General features: G+C 35.0%; 1 protein-coding gene across 1 annotated transcript in view; it reads right to left on the bottom strand.

Annotated features, from left to right (window-relative positions):
• HAT1 (histone acetyltransferase 1) overlaps positions 1-25267 on the bottom strand; it is a 60348-nt gene that overhangs the window by 24413 nt on the left and 10668 nt on the right. Inside the window, exons 4-9 of the mRNA XM_039239218.1 lie at positions 17606-17681; positions 13311-13431; positions 2231-2410; positions 1834-1955; positions 1228-1332; positions 797-903 (exon numbers count right to left, since the gene is read on the bottom strand). Coding sequence (XP_039095149.1) covers positions 797-903; positions 1228-1332; positions 1834-1955; positions 2231-2410; positions 13311-13431; positions 17606-17681 — 711 coding nt within the window. The remainder of the gene's footprint in view (positions 1-796; positions 904-1227; positions 1333-1833; positions 1956-2230; positions 2411-13310; positions 13432-17605; positions 17682-25267) is intronic.

The following is a 25267-nucleotide window of genomic DNA, read 5'->3' as shown; positions in this document are numbered from 1 at the left end:
AGGANGAAAGAAAGAAAGAAAGAAAGAAAGAAAGAAAGAAAGAGAAAGAAAGGAAGGAAGGAAGGAAGGAAGGAAGGAAGGAAGGAAGGAAGGAAGGAAGGAAGAAAGAAAGAAAGAAAGAAAGAAAGAAAGAAAGAAAGAAAGAAAAGAAAAGAAAAGAAAAGAAAAAGAAAGGTGTATTCTATTCAGGAACTATTTGCCTAGGTTTTTCTTTCTCAGTATGGCTTAAAATATTCTTCCTCTATGTGAAAATTAGAGCAGGGCCTATGAGCAATGCAATGGTTGGCTAAATAAACTGAACTAAAGTCATACCACACTTACAAAGTACATATTCCTGACCACGGTTTCCCAATATAAATTCAGTTCATTATCTTCAACTTGTTTAATTCATAAAGCACTTCTTAACTTAGATATTCAATCCAATCCCACCAAAGGTATATAATTTAAACTGTAACCATAAGCCATCTTTACATAGTTCCAAAAGACCCCAAGAGAATGCTGCTATTTGAAACAGAATAGTTATTTTTAGGACACCTGGGTGACTCAGTCCGTTGAGCATCCAATTTCAGCTCAGGTCATGATCTCATGGTTCATGGGTTTGAGCCCCATATCGGGCTTTGCACTGACATAACAGATCCTCCTTTGGATTCTCTGTTTCCCTCCCTCTCTCTCAAAAATAAATAAGCATTAAAAACAATTTAAAAAACCCAGAATTATTTTTGACAAAAATGAAATTATCTATAAAGAAGAGATTCTTTAGAAAGGCTCTTTCAGTAACAAATCAAATTTCACATACCTGTTATATCAAGAACAGAAGGAGATGCAATATAGTATCTATGAACTGTTTCAAGAAGTTGAGCACCATGGCCTTGACCTTGAAATGGAGTCAGTATCAGCATCTGACTACAGTAAAGAAATGATTTTAAAATTAAAATATCATAACATGATCTGTTTAAAAATTGCAAATCACCATAGTATTAAGAACATTTCAAAGTTAGTGTGGATTTTTTTTTAGTCAACCTTCCAGATATCCAAAAATTATCAAGATATGCAAAATGGTTTAATCTTCCACACTGTTTCAAAGGAACAATGGAATAAATCAGTACATAGCCAATGAATACTGGTGATTTTTTTAAACAAATCAACACTATTATAACAAGTATTGGAAACTTCAGCAGTTCCTTCTTCTGAAATAAAAGACAAGGCACGTGTTATACCGCCAATTACCTTACACGTGGCCGGGTTTTGTCTGGGTACACATAGTAATTATAGACTGTCATGTAGCCTACGGTCGCAAAGAGCGTAGCTCCATCCTTATTATACTTCTCAAATCTGCAGATAAAACAGAAAGCCAAGCAGGTCAATTACAGTCGCGCTCCCATGCAGTGTCCATTTTCTTTTCCATTCTCTGACTGAATTTTCAGTGTCAGCAAGCTACTCTGTGAGGGCCCAATGGGTACACCTGCTATGTTCTGAATGTACAATTCACTTAATTGGTGTGCAGCAACTTGGATAAATCAGACCTCTTTACATCACTTCAGTGCACTTGCCTATTATAAAGATGAATAGGTGGCAAGTAAAAGAAAACACAGGCAAAGCTCATTTTACTGTTTAAGCCTACATTCAGGGCCCTAACGGACAACAGCATTTAATTCAGCTCTATTCTCAAGGTCTCCGAAAGCATAATGAAGGAAAACTCAAGCCTCATAAACAATAGTTTTTCTTTCCTGGGAAAAATATCATTATACTGTCCCAATAATTGGGCCGCCACAATTAAAATGCTGGCTTTGTGGAGGTAATAAGGTCTACTGTTGGCTTTAGAACTGTACTTACACTAGAAAGTAGTGCCATCTTTCATCATCCACGTCAATAAAGCTAGCAGTTTCAATAAACCACATCAAAAAGGTCTGAAGCCTTTCATGATATTCTCGAAAGCCTCTACATGTCATGTCAGCCTAGGGAAAAAGCCAGGAAAAGTCAGGTGAAACTCATCACAGAGGTAAGTGAAAGTCTGCAGAAAACAAAACTATCCTGTGGGAAAATGTTTAGAAGTCTCAGATTAAGATGTGTACACAGACACATACAAAATAGATCTTTGTTTTTAATGCTGACTGAAATTTGTTTCCCGAACTTAGAATGAGTCACTGAAAATAATGCAACAAAACAGCACACAGACAGTTTCAGGCAAATGGAGTACTTTTATCCAAGAACTATTTAGATTTATCTTTACCTTGTATATCTGAAAGGTAAAGTTTTCTCCTCCTGTTGGACTGAGAACAGAGTATGTATGGAGTAAGGTTCCAAATGGCTTGAAATCTACTTCTTTTTCCAGCAAAGAGAGAAAGTCATTCGTGTTTGTACAAAATCCAGGTGGAATGATTTGTCTAATTTTGCCCTCAACATCATCTGCCTAAGGAAAGAGGTTAAAGGACATAAGAAAAAATTAATTACAAATTTGACTTTTAGCTGATTATAGTTAATTTCTTTGAATTGGACAAAACCCCACAAAAATAACAAAAATGCAGTTCCTAGTTAAACTATAGAAGAAAACACATGGAGAACTATGAAAGGATGAGTTTGGTGTGCACAAGAGACTACCAAACTAGAGATGAATATAAGTATAATAAAGAAATAAAAAAAGAGGCAAGTAGCCTGAAATCAAGTGCAAGAATGAGGGCAATGCAATTGAAATTTCTAACATCATACAGAAAATACTGACTATATCCCTTCAGGACAATTTGAACTAGCCCAAACAAACAAAAAAAAGCTTATTATTTTATGTGTGTCAAGGAGACCATATTATCCAAGATCACAAGCAGTAGTAAGGTGAGGCTACAGTCTGACCTAACGAATAGCAAACTCACATTAACAAGTAGACAGGTCATAACTCCTTCATACACTAAACTCAATATTAAGATGACAATTTAAAAAATATACCCACTTAGGACATACATAATTTATATGAATGGATATATTATCCACTCATCCCTATAATGTGACACAAATTTTATAGACTTGGATTTGTGACAGTAGAAAGAGACAAGCCTGGACAACAAAATTAAACTCAGAGACTAAAATTACCCTTGTTAAACAACCTCAATGAATGTTAAAACTATCAGCTGAGCAGACTTCATAATCCCTTTCAGAACCCCAAAAGACCACTTGATTGAATACATTTACTACTTCTCTTTAACCATGAATATTTGATGAAGTCTTACAATAAAGTATTACTGCTTCTCACCAGGCAATAAAACTTAATGAATTGGTCTCAACTTAACAAAACCTTATCCCTCAATACAGTCCCTAAAAGCCTGACATTACATTCAACAAAATGAGCTTGCATTCTATTCAAACTTTTTCCTGAACAATGAGGCCAGGTTTTTACTTAATGGAGTTTGCCGTGAGTTCAGCTGTAATGTTTGTATTGTATCTATTTCCACAAGGACTGACACAAGAACACTTTGTGTTAACTTACTAAGCAGCTCTTTCATACCGTTTACATGCATGATGGGTATTAGTTCTAAACCAAGACCCTTGCTACTTAGCATTCAAAACAGGGAAATTAAGATGCTTAGGACAAAATACACTACAAAAGGCTAATACAACATGCTACTAATTCCTGTCCTTTCAACCATCTTTTAACTAAGTAGAAGCAATGCACCTGCAGATGAATAGCACTTTATTATCATTCAGTTACAATTTAGGATAGAGAGCCAAGGATGGAGTTTATCACAAACAAGTTTTATTATTTTAATGCTCTGCTACCACCAACATTTATACATAACTTGTTTTAGCTATAAAAAAGAGCTATTATTGAAAACACAGCTCTTCAATATTTTGCCCAACAGCTTATTTCTAATGCATACATCAGTCCTTGCAGTTCATTCTCAAGTCAAATTGCATTTGATATTTTTTGTTTAAAGTGCCATCTAATGTGAAGAAACCATCTTAAACCATATAAACATTATAGAATATGTACAACTTCAATAAGTACAAGAGGAAACTGTAATAAGGTATAGTTTTAATCAGTCTGAAGTATGGCAATTAACATCCAAAGTAGTGATGGGTAAAGTAGTATAATTTTAATCCAAGTTTAAAAGAAGTTAAGAAACATTACTTTTAAATAAAGAGGTTTATAACCTATCAGCTTAAAAGAAAACACTTCAAAGCATTTACAGTGTATGTAACTGTAACTCCTGAAAACTTTCCCTATATCCTGTCTTCTCAACAAGGCATTACAAAATATGATCAAATAACTTCACATATCTTGCATCAAATGTAGTTCAAAGATTTCTTAGAAACTAAGTTTCAAGTAGTGGTTCTGGTGGAAGACAGAGCAACCCAAAGGTCTGAGCTCAATAAAGCTAAAAGAGAGGTAATGTTTAAATGTTTAGCCTTCAAAGGATACCTATTTATCGCAATAAATATCTTCAAATAAATTTTTTGCTCTGGGCAAGTTCATACTTATTTAAGCACTTTTACAGCGGAATAAAAGACTAAGTTTAAAATCAAGGAATCTGTTATATATAACAAGTTAGAAAAAACATGTATTGAATATATTACATAAAATACATAGCATAAAACCAAATGGCTCTTCAAACCTAGAATTCAGAATCTTACTTCGCTAAAGGAAAAATGTACGCATTTCTCTACCAAATATGTTGTTTTAAGAAAAAAATTCCATAACCACCCTGTCTTAGAAATCTGTACTCTTTACTAATTTAGTTCAGTTAAATATTCAGTCTTCATACTGGATTACTGGCCAGATAATGAAAATAGAGAAAAAACCATCTCATTAAAAAATTTTTAACATTTTTAATATTTATTTGTTTATTTATTTGTAGGCTCTACACCCAATATGGGGCTTGGAATCACAACCCCTGTATCAAGACTTGCATACTAGTCTGAGCCAGCCAGGCACCCCTATCTCATCTTTTCAAAATTTAATGTAGAATCAAAGATTAACTGAAATTTTTAGTTTCAATCCTTGCTGTTAAAAGTTTAGATTCTGTTTCTGAAGATCACTATAAAACTGCCTATTTTCAATATATTTTTTTAATTTTTTAATATTTTATTTATTTCTGAGAGAGAGAGAGAGACAGCATGAGCAGAGAGAGAGGGAGATACAGAATCTGAAACAGGCTCCAGACTCTGAGCTAGCTGTCAGCACAGAGCCCAACGCGGGGCTCGAACCCACAAACCATGAGATCATGATCTGAGCCAAAGTCAGACGCTCAACCGACAGAGCAACCCAGGCTCCCCTTCAATATTATTTTAAATCTCAATTAAAATTAAAGAAAAAAATGTACTTCTAGATAAGATATTAAGCATTCATAAATAGATCAAGAATCCAGAATACAACCTGATACATTAATTAATAAAGACATGCCTTACAAATGTTTTCCAAACATTTAGCAATATCTTTTTAAAAAGGAAAGAATAAAGGTAATTATTATACTATTTAGTTCTTAGGTGAGTCATGATGAAATATTTTAGATTATATAATCTCACACTATGATTATTTCAATTTCCAGAGTTCTATAACTTGTTACATATGAGATGTTCCCAGAAAGCAATTTTTGCTTTTCCTCATCACTGCATAAAGTAATGTGTCTGAGAATAACTGGCAGTCTGCTATGATATAAATATGTTTATACCTCATCTGTATTTATACACAACTGAAAACCAAATGACAGCTTTAGTATTTTATCCTAAACAGCACCATTTGTGTAAATTAGTCTATGGTGAGCTCTTTTTGAAATAATGATTTAAAAAAGGCTTGTTAAGTAGGTGCTCCTTTACTTGGCTAAAGTGGCAAACTTAATATTGACTAGAATCTAAGATCCACTAAAAATACAAGCCAAAAAAATTTCCATATCTGCTTAATTTACTCAATCTTACATTACCTGACAACATGTCTGGAAATATAAATATTGTTAGGGAAGTTAACAGTGTGAACTTTTTCATTACTGGAAGAACAAAAGTGGTATCCTATTTATTTATACTGCATTAGTATTTTGCTACCTAAGCTTACATATAAGATTCTAAGACAGAAATCTCAATATATAATTTTAAAGCTTCTTATATTTTATGAAAAGCGTTACTAAGAACACTGTCACAATTATCAAAAAGAGCATAGTGAAATATTAGCTACCAAAGATTATTTTTTCAATTAAATTTTTATAAGTGCATAAGGATTTTCTTTAAGATGCTAAAGAATCCAGAAAATTTTATTTTTATTTAATATAATTTACTGTCAAATTGTCTTACATACAACATTCCAGAACATTTTTAAAATGTGCTCTTATCTACTCTCAAATTCAATCCATATTAGTAAAGATAAGGATAAAATAGATGACTGAAATTCACAGATAATACAAACTGCACCCATATATTTCGACTTTCTCTACTAAACCTTTTCCCAGAAATGCTAGCAATTAGCAAGACTGAACAATCTTAGTTATACTCCCTTGCACTAAAAAGCAATGAAATTACCTCAAGAAAAAGCAGGAGACTCTGAAAGGTGTAAGACCTTGATGAAAGAAACTGAAGACAACACAAATAAATGGAAAGATATACTGTGCTCATGTTTGTACTACTCAAAGCAATCTACAGTTTCAATGTGCCCTCCATCAAAATACCAACCACATTTTTTCACAGAACTAGAACAAAGAATCCTAAAATTTGTGTGGAACCACAAAAGGCCTTGCACAGCCAAAGCAATCCTGAGAAAGAACAACAAAGCTAGAGGTATCCTGCTCCCTGATGTCACACTATACTAGACTACAAAGCTATAGTTATTAAAACAGTATGGTATTGGCACAAAAACAGACAGAGATCAATAGAATACAACAGAAAGCCTAGTAATAAACCCATGCATATATGGTCAACCAATGACAAAGGAGACAAGAATAAACAACAGGAAAAGACTGTCTCTCCAATAAATGGCACTGGGAAAACTGGACAACTGCATGCAAAAAATGAAACTGGACCACTATCTTACACTGTATGCAAAAATAAATTCAAAATTTTTGATTACACACTTGAATATAAGACTTGAAGTCATGAAACTCCTTTAAGAAAATAGGGAATAAACTCTTTTACATTGATCTTCGCAATATTTTTTTAGACTACACTCCTCAGGCAAGGGCAACAAAAGCTAAAGTAAACAAATGGGATCACATCATACTAAAAAGTAGAGAAAAGGGAACCCTCATAACTGTTGGTGGAAATGTAATCAGTGCAGCCATGATGGAAAACAGTATGAAGGTTCCTCAAAAAATTAAAAACAGAACTACTACAAGACCCAGCAATTCCACTTCTGGATATTTATCAGAAGAAGATGAAAACACCAGTTCAAAGAGACACATGCACCCCTGTATTCACTGCAGCATTATTTATAATAGCCAAGATGTGAAAGCACTGTAAGTGTCCACTGATAGATGAATAAATATTGGATATATATAAATACACACACACACACACAATGCAATATTACTCAGTCATAAAGAAATAAAATCTTGCAATTGCAACAACACGGATGGACCTACAGGGTATTATGCAAAGTGAAACCTAAAAAACAAAGCATACAAACAAAATAAAACAGATTCATAGATACAGGAAACAAACTCATGGTTACTAGACAGGGAGGTGGATGGGGATGAGGGGGCAGACAAAATAGGTGAAAGGCATTAAGACACACAAAATTCCAGTTATAAAATAAAGAAGTCATGGGGATGTCACATACAGCACAAGGAATGTAGTCAGTAATATTGTAATAACTTTGTATGGTAACAGATGGTAACTGGACTTATCATGAGGATCATTTCATAATGTATAAAAATACTGAAAAGAAAAAAAAAAACTGAATCACTATCATGTATACCTGAAACTACTAGGATACTGTATGTCAATAATACTTTAAAAAAGGAGAAAGGTGTCAGGAGATATTAATAAAAGCAAAGGTCAAAGATAACCATACGATGAACAAACCATCAGTGTCTGAATAATCGAGTTTATTGTAGTAAAATTCAGAATAATTATGTTGCCTTTAAAGATGACGGCTAATGGAGATGTTTTATAGGCGTCCTTATTGTGACTAAAAAATTTTACATGCAAGCAGATAACTCATTTAAAAAAAAAGAATTTTTTTTTAATGTTTTATTTATTTCTGAGAGAGAGAGAGAGACAGCATGAGTAGGGGAGGGTCAGAGAGAGAGGGAGACACAGAATCTGAAACAGGCTGTCAGCACAGACCCCGACGCGGGGCTCAACCCCACGAACCGTGAAATCATGACCTGAGCCAAAGTTGGCCACCCAACCAATTGAGCCACCCAGGTGCCCCAAGAACTCATTTTGAAAAAGGAAAATGGATGATGAAAGATTAATTTAATAGTAAAAGCCTAATAAACAAATTGACTACTAAGCTGATTTGCTACGGTTTCTGACCACCTAAAAGAGTGTATTTTTCACACACAAAAATACTACTACCCAGTAGAGTCTGTGAAAACTGACTATATATATGATATGTAATAGTCTCAAACATAATACATCTAAAACAAAAATCTGATTTTTTTTCCCCACTTATACCTTCTTCTCCAATCTTCCCTCTCTCAGTTAATAGCACTATTATTAAGTTTAAGCAATAGGGTTCTCCTTGTTCCTCTTTTCCATATCACCATATTAATTCAATGATAGCAAAGCCTACTGATTCTACCTTCAAAATATATCCTCAATCAACCAACTAAATGTAGTTGCCTGTAACACTGCAATGTTCTGGTCTCCCTTCTTTCACTCTCTCCCCTTACAGTATATTCTCTGCAGAGCAATCAAAATAATCTTTTAAAAATATAAGTCATATGACCCTTACCTACCTAAAACCTCTAAAGACTATCTACTGTTCTTACCCAATAAGATCTAGTTTTGCCAACACCTTCATCTATCCTTCTCTTCATTACCACAATGATTTAACATTGATGATCTTTCTGAGTGTTCTCATTTCAAGGCCTTTGCATATACTATTCCCTTTGTTTACTATGCTCTTCCTTCAGATTATGACATTATTACATTGGCTCCTCTTCATTCAGGAACCAGCAAAATGTTTCTTCATAACACTATTTAGTATTTGTTTATTAACTGTTACTCCTAGCTAGAGTATAAGCTCCATGAGAGGAATGATTGTGCCACTATATTATCAAGAAGACAGAGGTACGGTGGAATTAACATTCTCAATACAAACCGTGACAGAAGAGGCCATTCCCCCAACTCATTCTTTTTTTGTAAGGGAAAAAAAAGTCTTTGCTTGAACATGTAATTTAATTTAAATAAATCATCTTCAATCATGAAGTATATAATCCTACAAAAAGACACCATAAAAGATTGATTCCTTACTCCTAACAGAGCACTTCTAAATGGGAAAACCTGGTTTTCAAGAATGGAACAATTAGAAGTCAATGCAAATACATAGCTATTTCACGGCAAATAGTATTTGGAAGATTTACCAATAACTAAGTCAATAGTTCCTTTGGAATAAATCAATCCAGCACTATCAGCTGGACTTAAAAAAGAAACCAAAACCTTCAAGTGACAGTGAATTTTGTACCACACAAGGAAACTACTGCCCGCATTTTTAATAAGGGCATCTAGCTGGGCCTGAGAATTTAACAATCTAATAAGAAACATCAGAGAAAAACTCCACTTTTATAAGTTTATATTACTATAATAAGTTTATATTAATGCTAGTTTACCGAGCATTGTGTGAATTTGGGCAAGTCCTTTACAAGAAAACAAAATTTTAAAAATTAAAATAAAAATAATTTATAAATATTTAAAAAATAAATTTTTTAAAATTTTAAAATAAAATATTTAAAAAATAAATTTATAAAAATAAAAATAATTATTTTATTTTATAAAATAAAAATAATTTAAAATTAAAATTAAAAAGAACAATAAAAAAAACCAAATCAACCAGTCCCAAATCACGGAGAGGTTTTAGCCAAAAAAAGATGGAGCATGAGACTGGCAAAAATTTAAGCCAGAAGTTAAAGTCCATTTAGAGCCTTGAAAAAGTTAGTTTAGGCAAACCATGAGAGACTCTTGAATGCAGAGAACAAACTGAGGGCTGATGGGGGTGGGAGGGAGGGAAAGGGGGGTGATGGGCATGGAGGAGGGCACTTGTGGGGATGAGCAATGGGTATTATATGGAAACCAATTTGACAATAAACTAAGAAAAAAAAGAAAAGAAAAAGTTAGTTTAATTGCTAATGCTTTAGGAACTGCTACTTCTACAGAAAGTTGTTATACCAGTAGGGAGTAATACAGAAGATCTTTGCCTAGTTATGCGTAGCACAGTATTATCAATATGACACATCGGATTTGATAAAACTTCCTGAATTCCAAGTCCGAAGGATAAGATTTTACTATAAGAATGCAACTTCCAGGAGCACCTGGGTGGCTCAGTCAGTTAAGGGTTTGACTTTGGCTCAGGTTATGGTCTTGCAGTCTGTGGGTTCGAGCCCTGCGCTGGGCTCTATTCTGACAGCTCAGAGCCCAAAGCCTCCTCTGGATTCTGTGTCTCTTATTCTCTCTCTGCCCCTCCCCCACTCGCATTCTGTCTCTCTCAAAAATAAACATTAAAAAAAATTTGTTTTTAAATTAGAATGCAACTAACTTCCAATTTTGTAAATGTGATTCAGTGACAAAAATGGCATTTCATTTAAAAAACTCAATTCTGAAATAATTCTTGGTGAAAAGTTTCAATGTCTTGAAGGAAGGGAGATGGGGGGATGGGTTAAATAGGTGATGGGGATCAAGGCGTACACTTGTTATAATGAGCCCTGGGTGACAACATATGGAAGTGTTGAGCCACTATATGGTATACCCGAAACTAGTATTACACTGTACGGTAACTAACTGGAATTTAAACAAAACCTTAAAGAGAAAAAAAGTTTCAGTGCTTTTAAATAGGAATGCCCAGAAACAGAACTCTAAAACATAAAATTTTCTTTTCTTTTTATAGTTCATTTATTTATTTGAAGAGAGAAAGAGCATGCACACAAGCCAGGAAGGTGCAGAAGAAGAGACAGAATCCCAAGTAGGCTCCACATTACCTGAGCAGAGATCAGGAATCTGATGCTTAACTGACTGAGCCACGTAGACATCCCAAGACATACAGTTTTCTTAAGGTCCCTCTGGGATTCATGTCCATCCCAAACATGCAAAATACACTCATCCCATCCCAACATCCCCAAAAGTTTCAACCATTCCATCATCATCTCAAGTCCAAAATGTCATTATCTAATTAAGTATGAGTGAAACTCTGGGTATAAAACCTCATGGGCCAAAATTCTACCTGCAATACTTTGAAACTAGAAAACAAGTTATGGCTTCTAAAATACAATAGTAGGACAGGCAACAGGTAAGTTAAGGAGTTTCCCATCCCAAAAGGAAGAAAATTGTAGAAAGAAAGGTGTCACTGGTACTAAGCAATTTCAAAATCCAGGTCAAATTCCCTTAGGTTTCAAAGCCTGGGAATACTGTGTTCTACAGCTCTACCCTCTGGGCCTTACTCCTTTTTCCCCCCGAAGTTTGCAGCTGAGTAGTGTTATCAGCCTGATTCTTACCTATAGAATTTAGAAAGTTCACTAGCCTTTCCTCATCCTGTTAGTCCAAACTGGCAGGGTTTCTGCTGATATAACATTCTCAAAACCCTTCTAAGTCACCTGTGTGTCATTAGAGTTCATGCCATTAGACAAGATGGTCCTACAAAGGACTTGATCTCTACTCAATCTCTATTCCTGGTTTTTGCTGAGATTACTGAGGAGATCCAAGAGTTACATGCCTAATCTCTTCAGCAAGAGTAAAAAGGTTATCCTCTTTCGGTCTGTGACTCCCTCTCTCTCTGACCCTCCCCTGCTCACGCTGTCTCTCTCTCTCCTAGAAATAAATAAAACATAAAAAAAAAAACTTAAAAAAAAAAAAAAAGGGGCGCCTGGGTGGCTTAGTCGGTTAAGCGTCCGACTTTCGCTTAGGTCATGATCTCGTGGTTTGTGGGTTCGAGCCCCGCGTCGGGCTCTGTGCTGACTGCCAGCTCAGAGCCTGGAGCCTGTTTCAGTCTGTGACTCCCTCTCTCTCTGACCCTCCCCTGCTCACGCTGTCTCTCTCTCTCCTAGAAATAAATAAAACATAAAAAAAAAAAGAGTAAAAAGGTTATCTAGGCATACTTTCTTTCGGCTTTCTCTCCACAGCACACTTTCCTAACAATCAATCTCCAAATTTCAGTGTCTTCTGCAACCTGGATAGGCTGAGAATCTCATATATCTTCAAGTCTTGGATCTTTTATGCTTATGGTTCTTCTCACAATCTCTCCCTTTCCTCTCACATTTATAAGCCACAAGAAACCAGACCATTACTTCAATACTTTGCTTGGAAATCTCCTCAGCTAAATATCCAAGTTCACGGCTTATAAATTCTCCTTTCTATATAAATGTAGGACACAATTCAAGTAGGCTTTCTGGCACTACATAACAAATATCTCCTTTCCTTCATTTTCTAATAACATGTTTCTTTCCTTCTGACTCAACAGAGGCAACTTCAACATTCCTATTTCTACCAATATACTGTTTATGAAGGTACATTATTCTCTAAGATGATATAGACTTTGTCTCCCATGCTCCTCACAAGCAGTGAGGTGTCCATATTTCTACCAACAGTCTATCCAAAGGAGTCAATGCGTTTTCTACCAGGTACCTCAAAATTCTTCCAGTTTCTACCCATTACTCATTTCCAAAGACATTTCTATAGTTTTAGTTATTTGTTGCAGTGGCACTCTACTTCTGGTATGAAAATCTATATTAGTTTCCTGCGGCTACTTTAACAAACTACTGCAAACTTGGAGGCTCTGAACAACAGAAACTTATTCCTTCACAGCTTTGAAGCAAAGTCTAAAAACAGTGTCACTGAGCTAAAAGCAAGGTCAACAGGGCCACACTCCCTCCAGAGGCTCCAGTGGAGAATCTATTCCTTGCTTCTTCTAATTCTAGTGGCTAGAATTATATTTGGTAAACAAAATACAACTCTGATCATTGAAGTGAAAATTTTTATAGAGAAGGTCCACTCAGGAAAAAGATCAGGCTAAGGATCAAGATCAAAGGTTTACTGCCATGATAGGCAAGCAATCACGTCCGTAACTAAAGACTGGTTTCAAAGTGCTATATGATAGATTCTCTCTTCCCTCAAACCTTTAAATTTTACAATCTGTTTTATACTCAAAGGGAAGGTATAGTTAAAGGTAAATTCATTTTTGTCCTTACCTCTACACAGTCAAAGTTCTCATCAACTTTAGATGCATATTCAACACGAAACATTGTTGACAGGCTACCAGCAATATAGTATAACAGGATCTTCAGACCCTTGTAACCAAAAGCAGTTTCACTGAAAAGGAAAAAATATCAATAATCTGAGACCTCAGAAAGAATCTTTGCAAAGTCATTACAAAGTATTAGTCATACATATAAACAAGTTTTTAACTTTATGGATAGCTTCAAGATTTTAAACCACCTATTTTAAAAAGAAACAAGTATTTATAACATGACTATGCCTCAGCTTTCCTCATTTATAAAATGAGAGGGGCGCCTGGCTAGCTTAGTAGGTGAAACATATGACTCTTGATCTCGGGGTTGTGAGTTCTAGCCCACATCGGGTGCAGAGATTACATAAAAATAAAATCTTTAAAAAAAATAAATAAGAGAGAATAACAGCACCTACCTCTGGGATGTTGCTTGAGTTAAATGAAAAAGTTAATACCTGTAAACTGCTTATAATGTTGACTAGCACATTATACAAGTAGTAATAAGTGTCAGACATTACTGCTACTGTTGCAGCTGGTGCTATTATTACTAGTACCAGAGAGCATTTCAAATCGGACACAAGCAGTATTAAACTGGTACCTGGCTAGGCAAGCAGCTAAGATGTAGCTTTGGCCCAGTCTTTCCTCCAATTTACCACCTGCTTCCATCATCAACATCCAGAGCTGCTAAGAATAGTGAAAGCAACTAATTAAACCCCCATATGAACTCAGAAAGCAGATCTGGAGCTGCTATTTTCCACTCCTGCAATCCATCTATGCCTTAGATATTCTCTTCTTGCGCTTAAAAAGAGTCTTCCAAAATGTGAATCTAAAATATCCAGAGTAGGTAAAGCTAGAGACAGATTGCTTAGGGTTGGGGAGAGTAATGGGGAAAAAGAGCATGACTGCTAACTGGTTTTTGTTAAACCAAAACGGGAATTTTGGTAGGAATAACAAAAATATTCTAAAACTGATTGTCATGAGGACTGCACAATGCTCTTTGCTAAATCATTTAAATACAGGGGCCTCTATACTAAATATACTGGCTCAGTCAGTTAAGCTTCCAATTTTGGCTTGTCATGATGTCACAGTTTGTGAGTTCAAGCCCCACATCAGGTCTGTCCTGACAGCTACAAGCCTGGAACCTGTTTCTTTGTCTCTCAAAATGAATAAACATTAAAAAATTTAAATAAAAATAGATGAACTGTATAATAAATTATATCTCAATAAAGCTTTTCTTTCTTAAGTGAATTCTGAAGAGTACCTGGAAGAAGCTGTGCCATTTCCAGATTTCTATCTAGACTACCAAAATAAAACATTAGCAGTGTCCATTCCAGGACTCTGAAAGTAATGTGCATAAAAAGGTATGGCAATGATAATAGGATCAAGGTCATACTTGAGTCATAAGACATAGATCATCATGATTATCTGTCACTTGTCTAACTCAGAAGTATGCAAGCATTTTTAATGACATGCAAAACAGAATGAATGTACAAAATACCTTTAAGAAGCATTATCTGTAAGACTAGATCCTATGAACCAAAGGAAGAGATTTTAAGTAGAAGAAAGAAGAGAATAAAGTAAATAGCTCCTTAAAGATAGAAATCCAAAAAGAAAACATTTTTCTTTCCATAATAAAATAAAACCTACTTGAGGGGCACCTGGGTGGCTCAGTCAGTTAAGTGTCTGACTTCGGCTCAGGTCATGATCTCACAGTTTGTGGGTTCGAGCCCCGTGTTGGGCTCTGTGTTGACAGCTGGCTCAGAGCCTGGAGCCTGTTTCAGATTCTGTGTCTCCCTCTCTCTCTTACCCTCCCCTGCTCATGCTGTCTCTCTCTCAGAAATAAATAAAAAACATTAAAAAACAAAAACAAAACAAAACAAAAAACCTATTTGAAATACAAAAGGCTCAAATTTTGGCAGGAATCAATACATAATTACTTAAAAGCACATAAAATACCTAATCTGATACATTAATAATGGAAAATTCTGAGGAAATTTGTTCTTGAAGAGACATTTGTCAATTTCAAAACATTAGGGGCACCTGGGTGGCTCAGCTGGTTAAGCATCTGACTCTGGATCAGTGCAGGTCATGATCTCACCATTTGTGAGTTCGAGCCCCATGTAGGGCTCCACACTGGCAGTGAGGAACCTACTTGGGATTCTCTCTCTCTCTTTCTCTCTCTCTCTGCCCCACCCTTGCTAGCGTGCTCTCTCTCTCTCAAGTAAACTTTAAAAACAAAAACCATGTTAAATAAATATGTGAACAATGCTGAAATAACACTTAGGTAAAACAGCCATGAAGGGAAATATTTTAAATGCCCACTGTGTCAAAACACCTTTCCTTGGGAAAACAGCTGACTCCAGAACTGCTGGAAAAAATATATGATGAATCTGGAAAATCTAACTGTATCAAAAGTAAACTGTCCCCAAAATGAAGATGATATATCAAAAGGATTCAAAAGCCGATGTGAAATGAGATCATTTAAGTGTCATAATTAATAACAGTAACAGATTATAAACCACTGGACTAAAAAAGAAGAATCCTTGAGTCTGTTCTCATATAAATAAAGAAATACTTAAGGGGAAAGACCTCTGACTTACGCAATGCCAACTAATAAATGTAGAAGGTATGAAAAAGTTAGAAAATCACTATTTTATAATCATAGTACAATACTAATTCAGGCAAGAATCATCAATGGATTTAAAACTAGTGGGTGAGGGGCACGTGGGTGGCTCAGCTGGTTAAACATTCGACTTTGGCTCAGGTCATGATCTTACTGTTTGTGAGTTTGAGCCTAGCATCGGGCTCTGTGCTGACAGCTTGGAACCTGGAGCCTGCTTCAGATTCTATGTCTCCCTCTCTCTCTGCCCCTCCCATGCTTATGTTCTGTCTCTGTCTTTCAATAATAAACAAAACGTTAAAACTAGTGGGTGAAAAAGTCTAATAGGAAACAGTATATTTTCAGTCTCAGAGTATTTCCCCACAGATTACATAATAAAGGAAAAAAAAACAGTGAAGAAAGCTGACAGACACCTCTAAGCTAAATTACCCAAATTAACAATGGAACAAACGGACATCATGGGCTTTCTGACTGTAACAGATTAAGGAGACAGCACAATTTCTTTAAGGTACTAAAAAAATGCACATTATCTGAATTTAATCATGAAGAAAAATCAAACTAATCCAAAATTAAAGTTTATAAAACTAGCCTATATCCTACAAAAATATGATGTCATGAGAAACAAAGAAAGGCTGAGGAACTGTTTCAGATTAAAGGAGCCTAAACTAAATGTAATATATGACTCTAGACTGGATCCAGAATGAGGAAAATTGTTATAAAGAATTACTAGAAACCAATTGGCAAAATTGGGGATGTGGATGATGTATTAGATAATAGTACCATAGCAATGTTAAATTTCCTGAGTTTTGATAATTCTATGGTTACTGTCCTTGTTTTTAGGAAATATATACTAAGGAATTTAGGAATAAGGGATCAAGATACATCTACAATCAACTCTCAAATGGTTCAACAACATACCAATACATCTATATAGGAATGAGTGATTAAAGCAAATATAACTAAATGGTAACTGGTGAATCTAAATTTTAAGAGTACTATTACTTACAATTTTCTGCAAATATGAAGTTTTTTTCAAAATCAAAAGTTAAAAAAATGGTCACTGGCTATTCTCATAATGTAATGAAGCTATAAGAAATTAAGGAATTGTGCTGAATATCCTAAGACATATCTTTGACTTTGCTTTTAAAAATAAATTTCTCTGTAAATAAATAAACTATTTACTTGCCATTGAATAACTTGAGCTTTCTTGCTGTAGAAGAGTGTATTTTGTACTAAAAGCAATATAGCAAAGCAGGAGGAAAAATAAAAGTAGTAATTATGAATATGGGCTTCACAGTCAGATTGCCTGAATCTGAACTTTGGCCAGTCATCTGTCCTTATGCAACTACCTGATTCCACCAACGTACAGTACAATGACTGATAATAATCGCTAAGGCAGCTGTGAGAATTAAATGAGATAATGCCTCTAAAGCACTATGTGATAGGTATTATATAGTAAACTGGTGTCTCAATGTCAAAAATGCCATTCTAATGTATATTTTAAATAAATTACACAAAAAACAGCAAAGAAAATAAAGTCTGATTTCTAGATCTTAAAAAAAAGTGTTGTTGTTGGGTTTTTTTTTTTTTTTTTTTTGGCCATACTAATTTGGCAAACATCTTACTAAGTTACTTACTCATCCCCAAAGAGTTGATGGGTATATTCAGGAAAGAAAGTTCTAATGTCATTCTCAAGATCTTCAGGAAAACGAACTGTTTAAAAGAATAAAAAATATAGAGATATTAAAGATACTAAATTAAAGATATTAAGGGTGACAGGTATTTCCATTTCAAGAATTTCACTATAACTAGGGTACAGCCAACATTTTTCTTACTTAAAATGTCACTTTTCCATTATATGATTTATACTGAATTCTCATGAGACAAATGAACAACAGATAATATCACTTAGGGTGCTTCAGCATCAAAACCCTACTGATTCTAAGAATTAGAAAACTAGGTATGAGAGGCATCTGATTTAGTTTTTATTTTTCTGTATGTTTATATACAATGCAAAGAGTAAAATAAAATAAAACCAAAAATGAAAAGCTACAGCGTGAAAAAAACAAACAAAAAACAACCAAACAAAAACAAAAACCAACAGCCAATCAACCAAAAATTCCTACAGAAAACATTTTGAGAACATGAATAATCTGAGTTTTGAGGAGGCCTTTATCATCACATCATTCTTTATCAGCGCAAGATGGTTACTTATGTTGTTCTTCAGTCTTGGAGGTTTTTGTGCTATTAAAAGTAATACTGTAATGACATCCTTATATACACACCTCGCTGTACTCATAACAAGTATATATAGGATAAATTCCTGGCAGTAGAAGTGCTGAGTAAAAGTACTCAATTATTTTTATAAATACTGCTTAACTGCTCTCTAAAACTATTTTAAGTTTGTGTGTGTGTGTGTGTGTGTGTGTGTGTGTGTGTCCACCAACAGCTAAACTCCTTTGCTTCCCACATTCTTGACAATATTCTGGACCCTCAACTTTAATTTCTACCAATTTAAGATGGAAAAGGGTACTCTGTTATGTCATTTGCATTTACTGTGAGTTCTGATATCATTGGACATTTCCCCAATATAATTTCTCTTAGGTAGAAAAAGCCTTACCCCCACCAAATCCTTAAATTGAAGAATGAACAGTTGTAGATGAAAAATTTCTAACACTGTCCTCCTATAAGAGATCCTTCACAGGATGCCAAAGTATCATCTAGCAGATTAACGATTTAGAGAAGAAAAGATAGCTTTTCACTGTAGAAATCTGGCAGTCACCACCTTTTCAGGACCAACATTGTATGCCTCTTGATTCAATGCAATAGAGAATACACAGCATCTTCTATGAAACATTTTCTTACCAAAAACATTTATCCTAGATCTAATCCAGCTTTAAATCTTCCAATTCACAAGAAATATGGAGGACAAGGTAACAACTACTACTAAAAGAAAACAGACAAATCCAGAAAGTATATTTGTCTAATAATTCTATACAATGATTTTACCCTTCCAAATAAATCAATGGTAGAAGGGCAAAAAGTTCCATGTTGAGGGGAGGGGTTGTTCTGGATTAAAAGAGATAAAAGAAACATTACAGCCAAACTTAATACATGATCCTTGACTGAATTCTGGTCTATATAATTAAAAAAAAAAAAAGCTATTGAAGACTCAAGGACAACTAGGGAAACCAGAAAATTACATGATATCAAAGAATTACCATAAATTTGTATAGTTGTGATAACAGAATTATGGTTATATATGTGAATATTCATATATTAAAACATGTGCTATGAGGAACTGTCATGATGTTCAGAAATTTATTCAGCAAATGTACATACGAAAGCAAATACAACGGGATGCTTGGGTTACTCAGTGGGTTGAGTGTCTGACTCTTAATTTCAGCTCAGGTCATGACCCCAGGGATGTGGGATCAAGCCCTGAGTTGGGCTCTGTGCTCAGTGTGGAGCCTACTTAAAATTCTTTCTCTCTCTCTCTCAGCCCCTCTCCCCCCAAAAATAAAATAAAATGCAGAAGAGTATTTTAAAGCAAATATGACAAAATGTTAATTGCTGTGTTTAGGTATTAGATATACACGTAAATAATGTCAAAAAGTTAATTGCTTAATTTAGGCATTATATATACAAGTAAATAATGTTCTATTCTCTCAACTCTTCTATGTGTTTACAAATTTTCATGATGAAAACTGAAATTTTAAAAAAGCCCTGGCACTTGTTGGGATGAGCACTGGGTGTTATATGGAAACCAACTTGACAATAAACTATTTAAGAAAAAAAAAAAAAAAGCCCTGGGCAACTACAGCAAAATGTTAAGATGTGAAAAAGCTGAATAATGGGATCACTCAGCATATTCATTAGTTGCTATGTATTTTTCCATGTCTGTAATATTTCACAATAAATAAACAAAGCAATCCAGTATGTCTAGACTCTTTAACCCCCCAAATTTCCCACCACTGCATCTCTAATATTTAAAAATATTGAGAAGCCTCTAGAAATTACTAAAAATTAATTGCAAACTACCACTTCTAGTACATAGCACTTTGGTAGTGGTGAGAGACACAGAGAAAAAGAAACATAACAAGCGTCAAAAACCTAGCTATGATAACTATTTCTATAATTTGGACTGCCCTTCTTCAACGTCCCTATCATCTGAACTATCAAGGTTGTACTGTTTCAGCATGAAATTTAGTCCACAGGTAATAAGAACTAAAAGAAAGAGAAAGCAAAGTGAGGAGTCTTTTAATTGAAGTAAAACTGAAATACTTTAAGGCAAATGTATAATTGAATATTTATTGTTTAGATCTGATTAGATTTGGGTGAAATAATCCAAGAGAAATTCTTTAAAGCCAATACTAATTTATATATATATGAAAATATAAATATATAAATATATATATATAAAGGATTCTTTTAATATCCAATAAATGAAGTTTTTTAAATAATTTTTTTTAATTTTTAAGTTTGAGAGAAAAAGCATGAGTGGGAGAAGGGTGGGGGCAGAGAGAGAGAATCCCAAGCAGTCTTACCACTATCTCTTCCTAGCTCATTCCTTGTGATACCCCAAACTCTAACAATTCTTCAACCTCTAACATCCACCAGGACTTACAATGTATTGAAGATACACACAATTTTCACTGTCCCTCCCCTCCTTTGTATCCTTTCCAGTGTAGGATTCCATGGCCAATCAATATTATCACTCCCTCATAAACATCCTTAAACTCCTTTGCTCCAATCTTTGTCATGCCAGTCTGCTAAACCCCACTCTAGTTAAATCTGACTGTATGTCCACTTTGTGCTATACCCTTGCATCTTCATGTAGTTGACTTTAACTTTACATCCATGGGTACTAAACTTGGAAGTGGACTCTTAATGCTACTTGACAATCATACTATGGTTCTCAAGTCCACTCACTCCCCTTGCTTGACAAGATGACTATTTCCTCAAACCTCCAACATCTTCTAGAATCACATTCTCATCAGATAACCTTGCTTCTTGTTTCACTTAGGAAACAGAAGCATTCACAAAAGAACCTGAACGGACTGCCACCTCTACACCTTCCAATTTATTGTAGCCATTCCCATTCGTCTTCCTTTTGTTAAACTGGCAGAGAAACTTTACCTGCTCCATCTAAGGCTAATCCCTTCACTGATATTCTCAAGAATATTCTCTCATATTTTCAAGATCACTCCACAAATACTCCTCATTCTTTTCCTATATCATTTTCCCCATGTCTGACATATCACAGGCACCAGCATATACACATGTTATTTCTCCCATGCTTAAGTAACTCTTGTTGCAATATTCATATCTGAAAAAGCAGTCTTCAATATAAGACAAGATGAAGAATTAAAGTGGGGACAGAAATAAAGATCCCTTTATTACCAGAGATAAAGAAGGAACATTTGTGTGTGTGTGTGTGTGTGTGTGTGTGTGTGTGTATGTAAGGGGGGAGAGAGACAGAGAGAGAGAGAGAATGTGTGTGTGTGAACAGGGGAGGGGCAGTGGGAGAGGAAGAATCCCAAGCAAGCTCCATGCCCAGCACAGAGGTGGAAGTGGGACTTGATCCCACTGCCATAAGATCATGACCTGAGCCAAAATCAAGAGCTGGATGCCTCAACAACTGGGTCACCCAAACACCTCAAGAAGGAACATTTTATAATGCTTAAAGGGTTAATATATCAAGAAGATTCAGACTCATCTGTATGCAACTAATACCAGATCTCCAAAACATATGAAGCATTAACTATACTTCAATTAAAAAAAAAAAAAAGGGGGGGGGAGAAAAAAAAAAAACCATGAAGCAAAACCAGACAACTGAAGAAACAGACAAATCCACAATTATAGCTGGAGATTTCAATAGTCCTCTCTCAACTGTTCTGACAGAGTAGATAAAAATCAGCAAAATATACATGACAGTTACACCAACTGACATTTATAGAACCCTATATAAAACTTCAGAATATAAATCATTTATATTCTCTAGGACCCTCACCTAAATGCCTGGGACATTCACCAAAACAGATAATTTGTGCTAGACTATAAAACAAATCTCAAATTTAAAAGGACTAAAATAATCTGACCTTGATGGAATTAAAACAGAAATCAGTATAAGATAGCTAGAAAAGCCCCAAATATTTGCAAATTAAGCAACACTTTTCTGTGTAGTCCACAGATCAAAGAAATAACAACAATAATAAAAACACAAAATAACAGAATTGATGGGATGCAAATAAATCAGTATTCAGAGCTAGATTTATAATTTTAATGCTAGTATATTAGAGAAGGAAAGTTTAAAACCAGTTATTTAAGCATTTACCTTGAGAATGGAGATTTTTTTTCTAAGTTTATTTATTTAGTTTGAGAAAGAGAAAACATGAGCAGGGGAAGAACGAGAGAAAAAGGAAGAGAATCCCAAGTAGGCTCTGCACTGTTACTGCAAAACCTGTTGTGGGGCTCAAAATAAAAAACGGTGAGATCATGATCTGAGCCGAAATCAAGAGTTAGATGCTTAATAGACCGAGCCACCCAGGTGCCCCAAGAAGGTAGATTTCTTAAGAGCAAATTAAACAATTATAAAGATTATTATAGAGATTAAGAGAAATAAAAAATAAGAAAAGCAATTTTTGAAAAGATCAGTAAGACTGATAAACTGATAGGCAGACTCATTAAGAAAAAAAGTATCCCAGAAAAGGGATTGCAGTTGTTACAGTCCTTAAAAGAGTAACAGGGAAATATTATGAACAATCTGACAAGAAATTTAGGTAAAATGGACAATTTCCCTAAAAGACAAAAATTACCAAAACTGACACAAGAAGAAACACCAATTCAGAATAGTACTAAATCTATTAATTAGATTTGTAGTGACAAATCTTCTGACAAAGAAAACTCAAGGCACACAAAGCTTCACTGGTAAATTTTATTGAACATTTAAAGAAGAAATAATACCAATGTTTGGCAAACTCTTCTTAGAAAACGGATAACACATGGGGCGCCTGGGTGGCTTAGTCGGTTGAGCGTCCGACTTTCGCTTAGGTCATGATCTCGCGGTTCGTGGGTTCGAGCCCCGCGTCGGGCTCTGTGCTGACTGCCAGCTCAGAGCCTGGAGCCTGTTTCAGAGTCTGTGACTCCCTCTCTCTCTGACCCTCCCCTGCTCACGCTATCTCTCTCTCTCTCCTAGAAATAAATAAAAATATTAAAAATAAATAAATAAAGAAAAATAAAAAGACAATCGTTTAAAAAAAAAAAAAAAAGAAAACGGATAACACTTGCCAACATATTTTATAAGGCTGGGAAAACCCTCATACCAAAATCAAACTAAGACGCAGAAGAAAAAAAGATTACATTAAATCTATAAATGAATGTAGGGAGAACTGCTGTCTTAATATTTCTGAGACCTTCGGGGTGCCTGGGTGGCTCAGTCGGTGAGGCATCCGACTCTTGGTTTCAGCTCAGGTCATGATTTCACGGTTTATGAGATCGAACCCCACACTGGCCTCTATGAGGACAATATGGAGCCTGCTTGGGATTCTCTCTTTCCCTCTCCCCTGCATGCTCTCTTTCCCTCTCTCTCTAATTAAATAAACTTAAAAAAATAATAATTCTGTGCCCTTCAATCTATGAATTTTAAAAACAACACCAAATATTCATGAGGATATGGAATAACCAGAATTCTAATACATGATTGGCGTAAATGTAAATACTTGAGAAATCAGTCTAGCAAGTATCTCATAAAGCTAAATATACAACTATCCTATGACCTAGCAAATCTACTGCTAGGAGTTTACCCAAAATAAAATCATAGGTCCATAAAAAGACTTGTACAAGAGCATTCTTAGCAGAGTTATTTATATAAGAACCAAAAACTAGAAAAAACAAAATGTCTATTAACTAATGAATAGTGATCTATCCAACAACAGAATAGTATTCAGCAATAAATAGGAATGAACCTCTGATATAGGCAACAGTAAGATGTACCTCAAACACACGTTGAATGAACTAAGCCAGTCACAGAGTATACATGCATAATTACATTCATATGAAGTTCTAAAATAGGCAAAACAAATTTTTTTTGTGTGTGAAAGAAACCAGAAGAGTAATACTTTGCAGGAAGCAGAGATTGAAAGGGAAGGAACAAAGTTCTGTCTACTGAGAAGGCTCATTCTCATTAATGTTAGAACACCACCAACAACAGTGAGTTTACCTGCTCACCTACTAGATCTTAGTGAAATACCATTTTCCTCTTTAAGAAAAAACAAACAAACAAACAAACAAACAAACACACACCAGGATTCCCTGGAGAAATGGCTGATTCCAGAGCTGTGACAGAGATAACAGACGAGCCTGGAATAATCTTGTTCAAAAAAATAATTAGAGAATGAAGTAATCAAATGAGGAGGACATGTAAAAAAGACATAGAAGCTGGAATGAACTGGGCTCCTACTGGCCAACTCAGGGACAATATAGGCACCAAAATAAATGATACTAACAGATTATAATCCACTAAATAAAAGAGGAACTAAATAAATGAAAGAATTGGAAGTTTAACGAAAAACTAACAAGTGCAATGAGATCTGCACATCACTTTTGTGATATCCCTACCAGAGATATATAACCTAAAATAAACCATGAGCAAATATCAGATAAACCCAAGTTGAGAGACATTCTACAACATAACTGATCTACAATTGTCAACTGGTCAAGGTCATGAAAGTCAAGAAAAGACTGACAACTATTCCAGTCTGAAGGGGACAAAAGAAACATGGAACCAAATGTAAGCCCTGACCCTAATTAAACTGGATCCCTATACTATAAGGGGCATTTTAAAACAAGTGGGAAAACTTAAATAGAGTCTGAGAATTAGATGATGATAATGTACTGATACTAATTTTCTAATTTTGATGATTATATTCTGGCCATGTATAATAATGTTCTTATTTACAGTAAATATATGTTAAAGAATATGTGGTGATGGTGCATCAAGTCAGTAATTTATTCTCAAATAGTTCAGGGGGAAAAAGTCTTTGTATTATACTTCTAACTTTTCTGTATGTTTATGATTGGTTCAAAGACAAAACAGGGGTGCCTGGGTGGCTCAGTTGGCTGAGCATCCAACTCTTGATTTCAGCTCAGATCATGATCTTGCGGTTCATGAGAGCAGCTCCCCATCTGGCTCTGCACTGTTGCCCTCCCCAGGTTGTGCTCTCTCACTTAAAATAAACTTTAAACAAAACAAAACAAAGAGGAATGTAGCCCACACCTGCTGCATGTATCAACCCCCC

Source organism: Hyaena hyaena, unplaced genomic scaffold, assembly GCF_003009895.1.
Source record: "Hyaena hyaena isolate Hyena2069 unplaced genomic scaffold, ASM300989v1 scaffold_154, whole genome shotgun sequence".
Taxonomy (NCBI): domain Eukaryota; kingdom Metazoa; phylum Chordata; class Mammalia; order Carnivora; family Hyaenidae; genus Hyaena; species Hyaena hyaena.
This window is presented reverse-complemented; position numbering and strand designations above follow the sequence as displayed.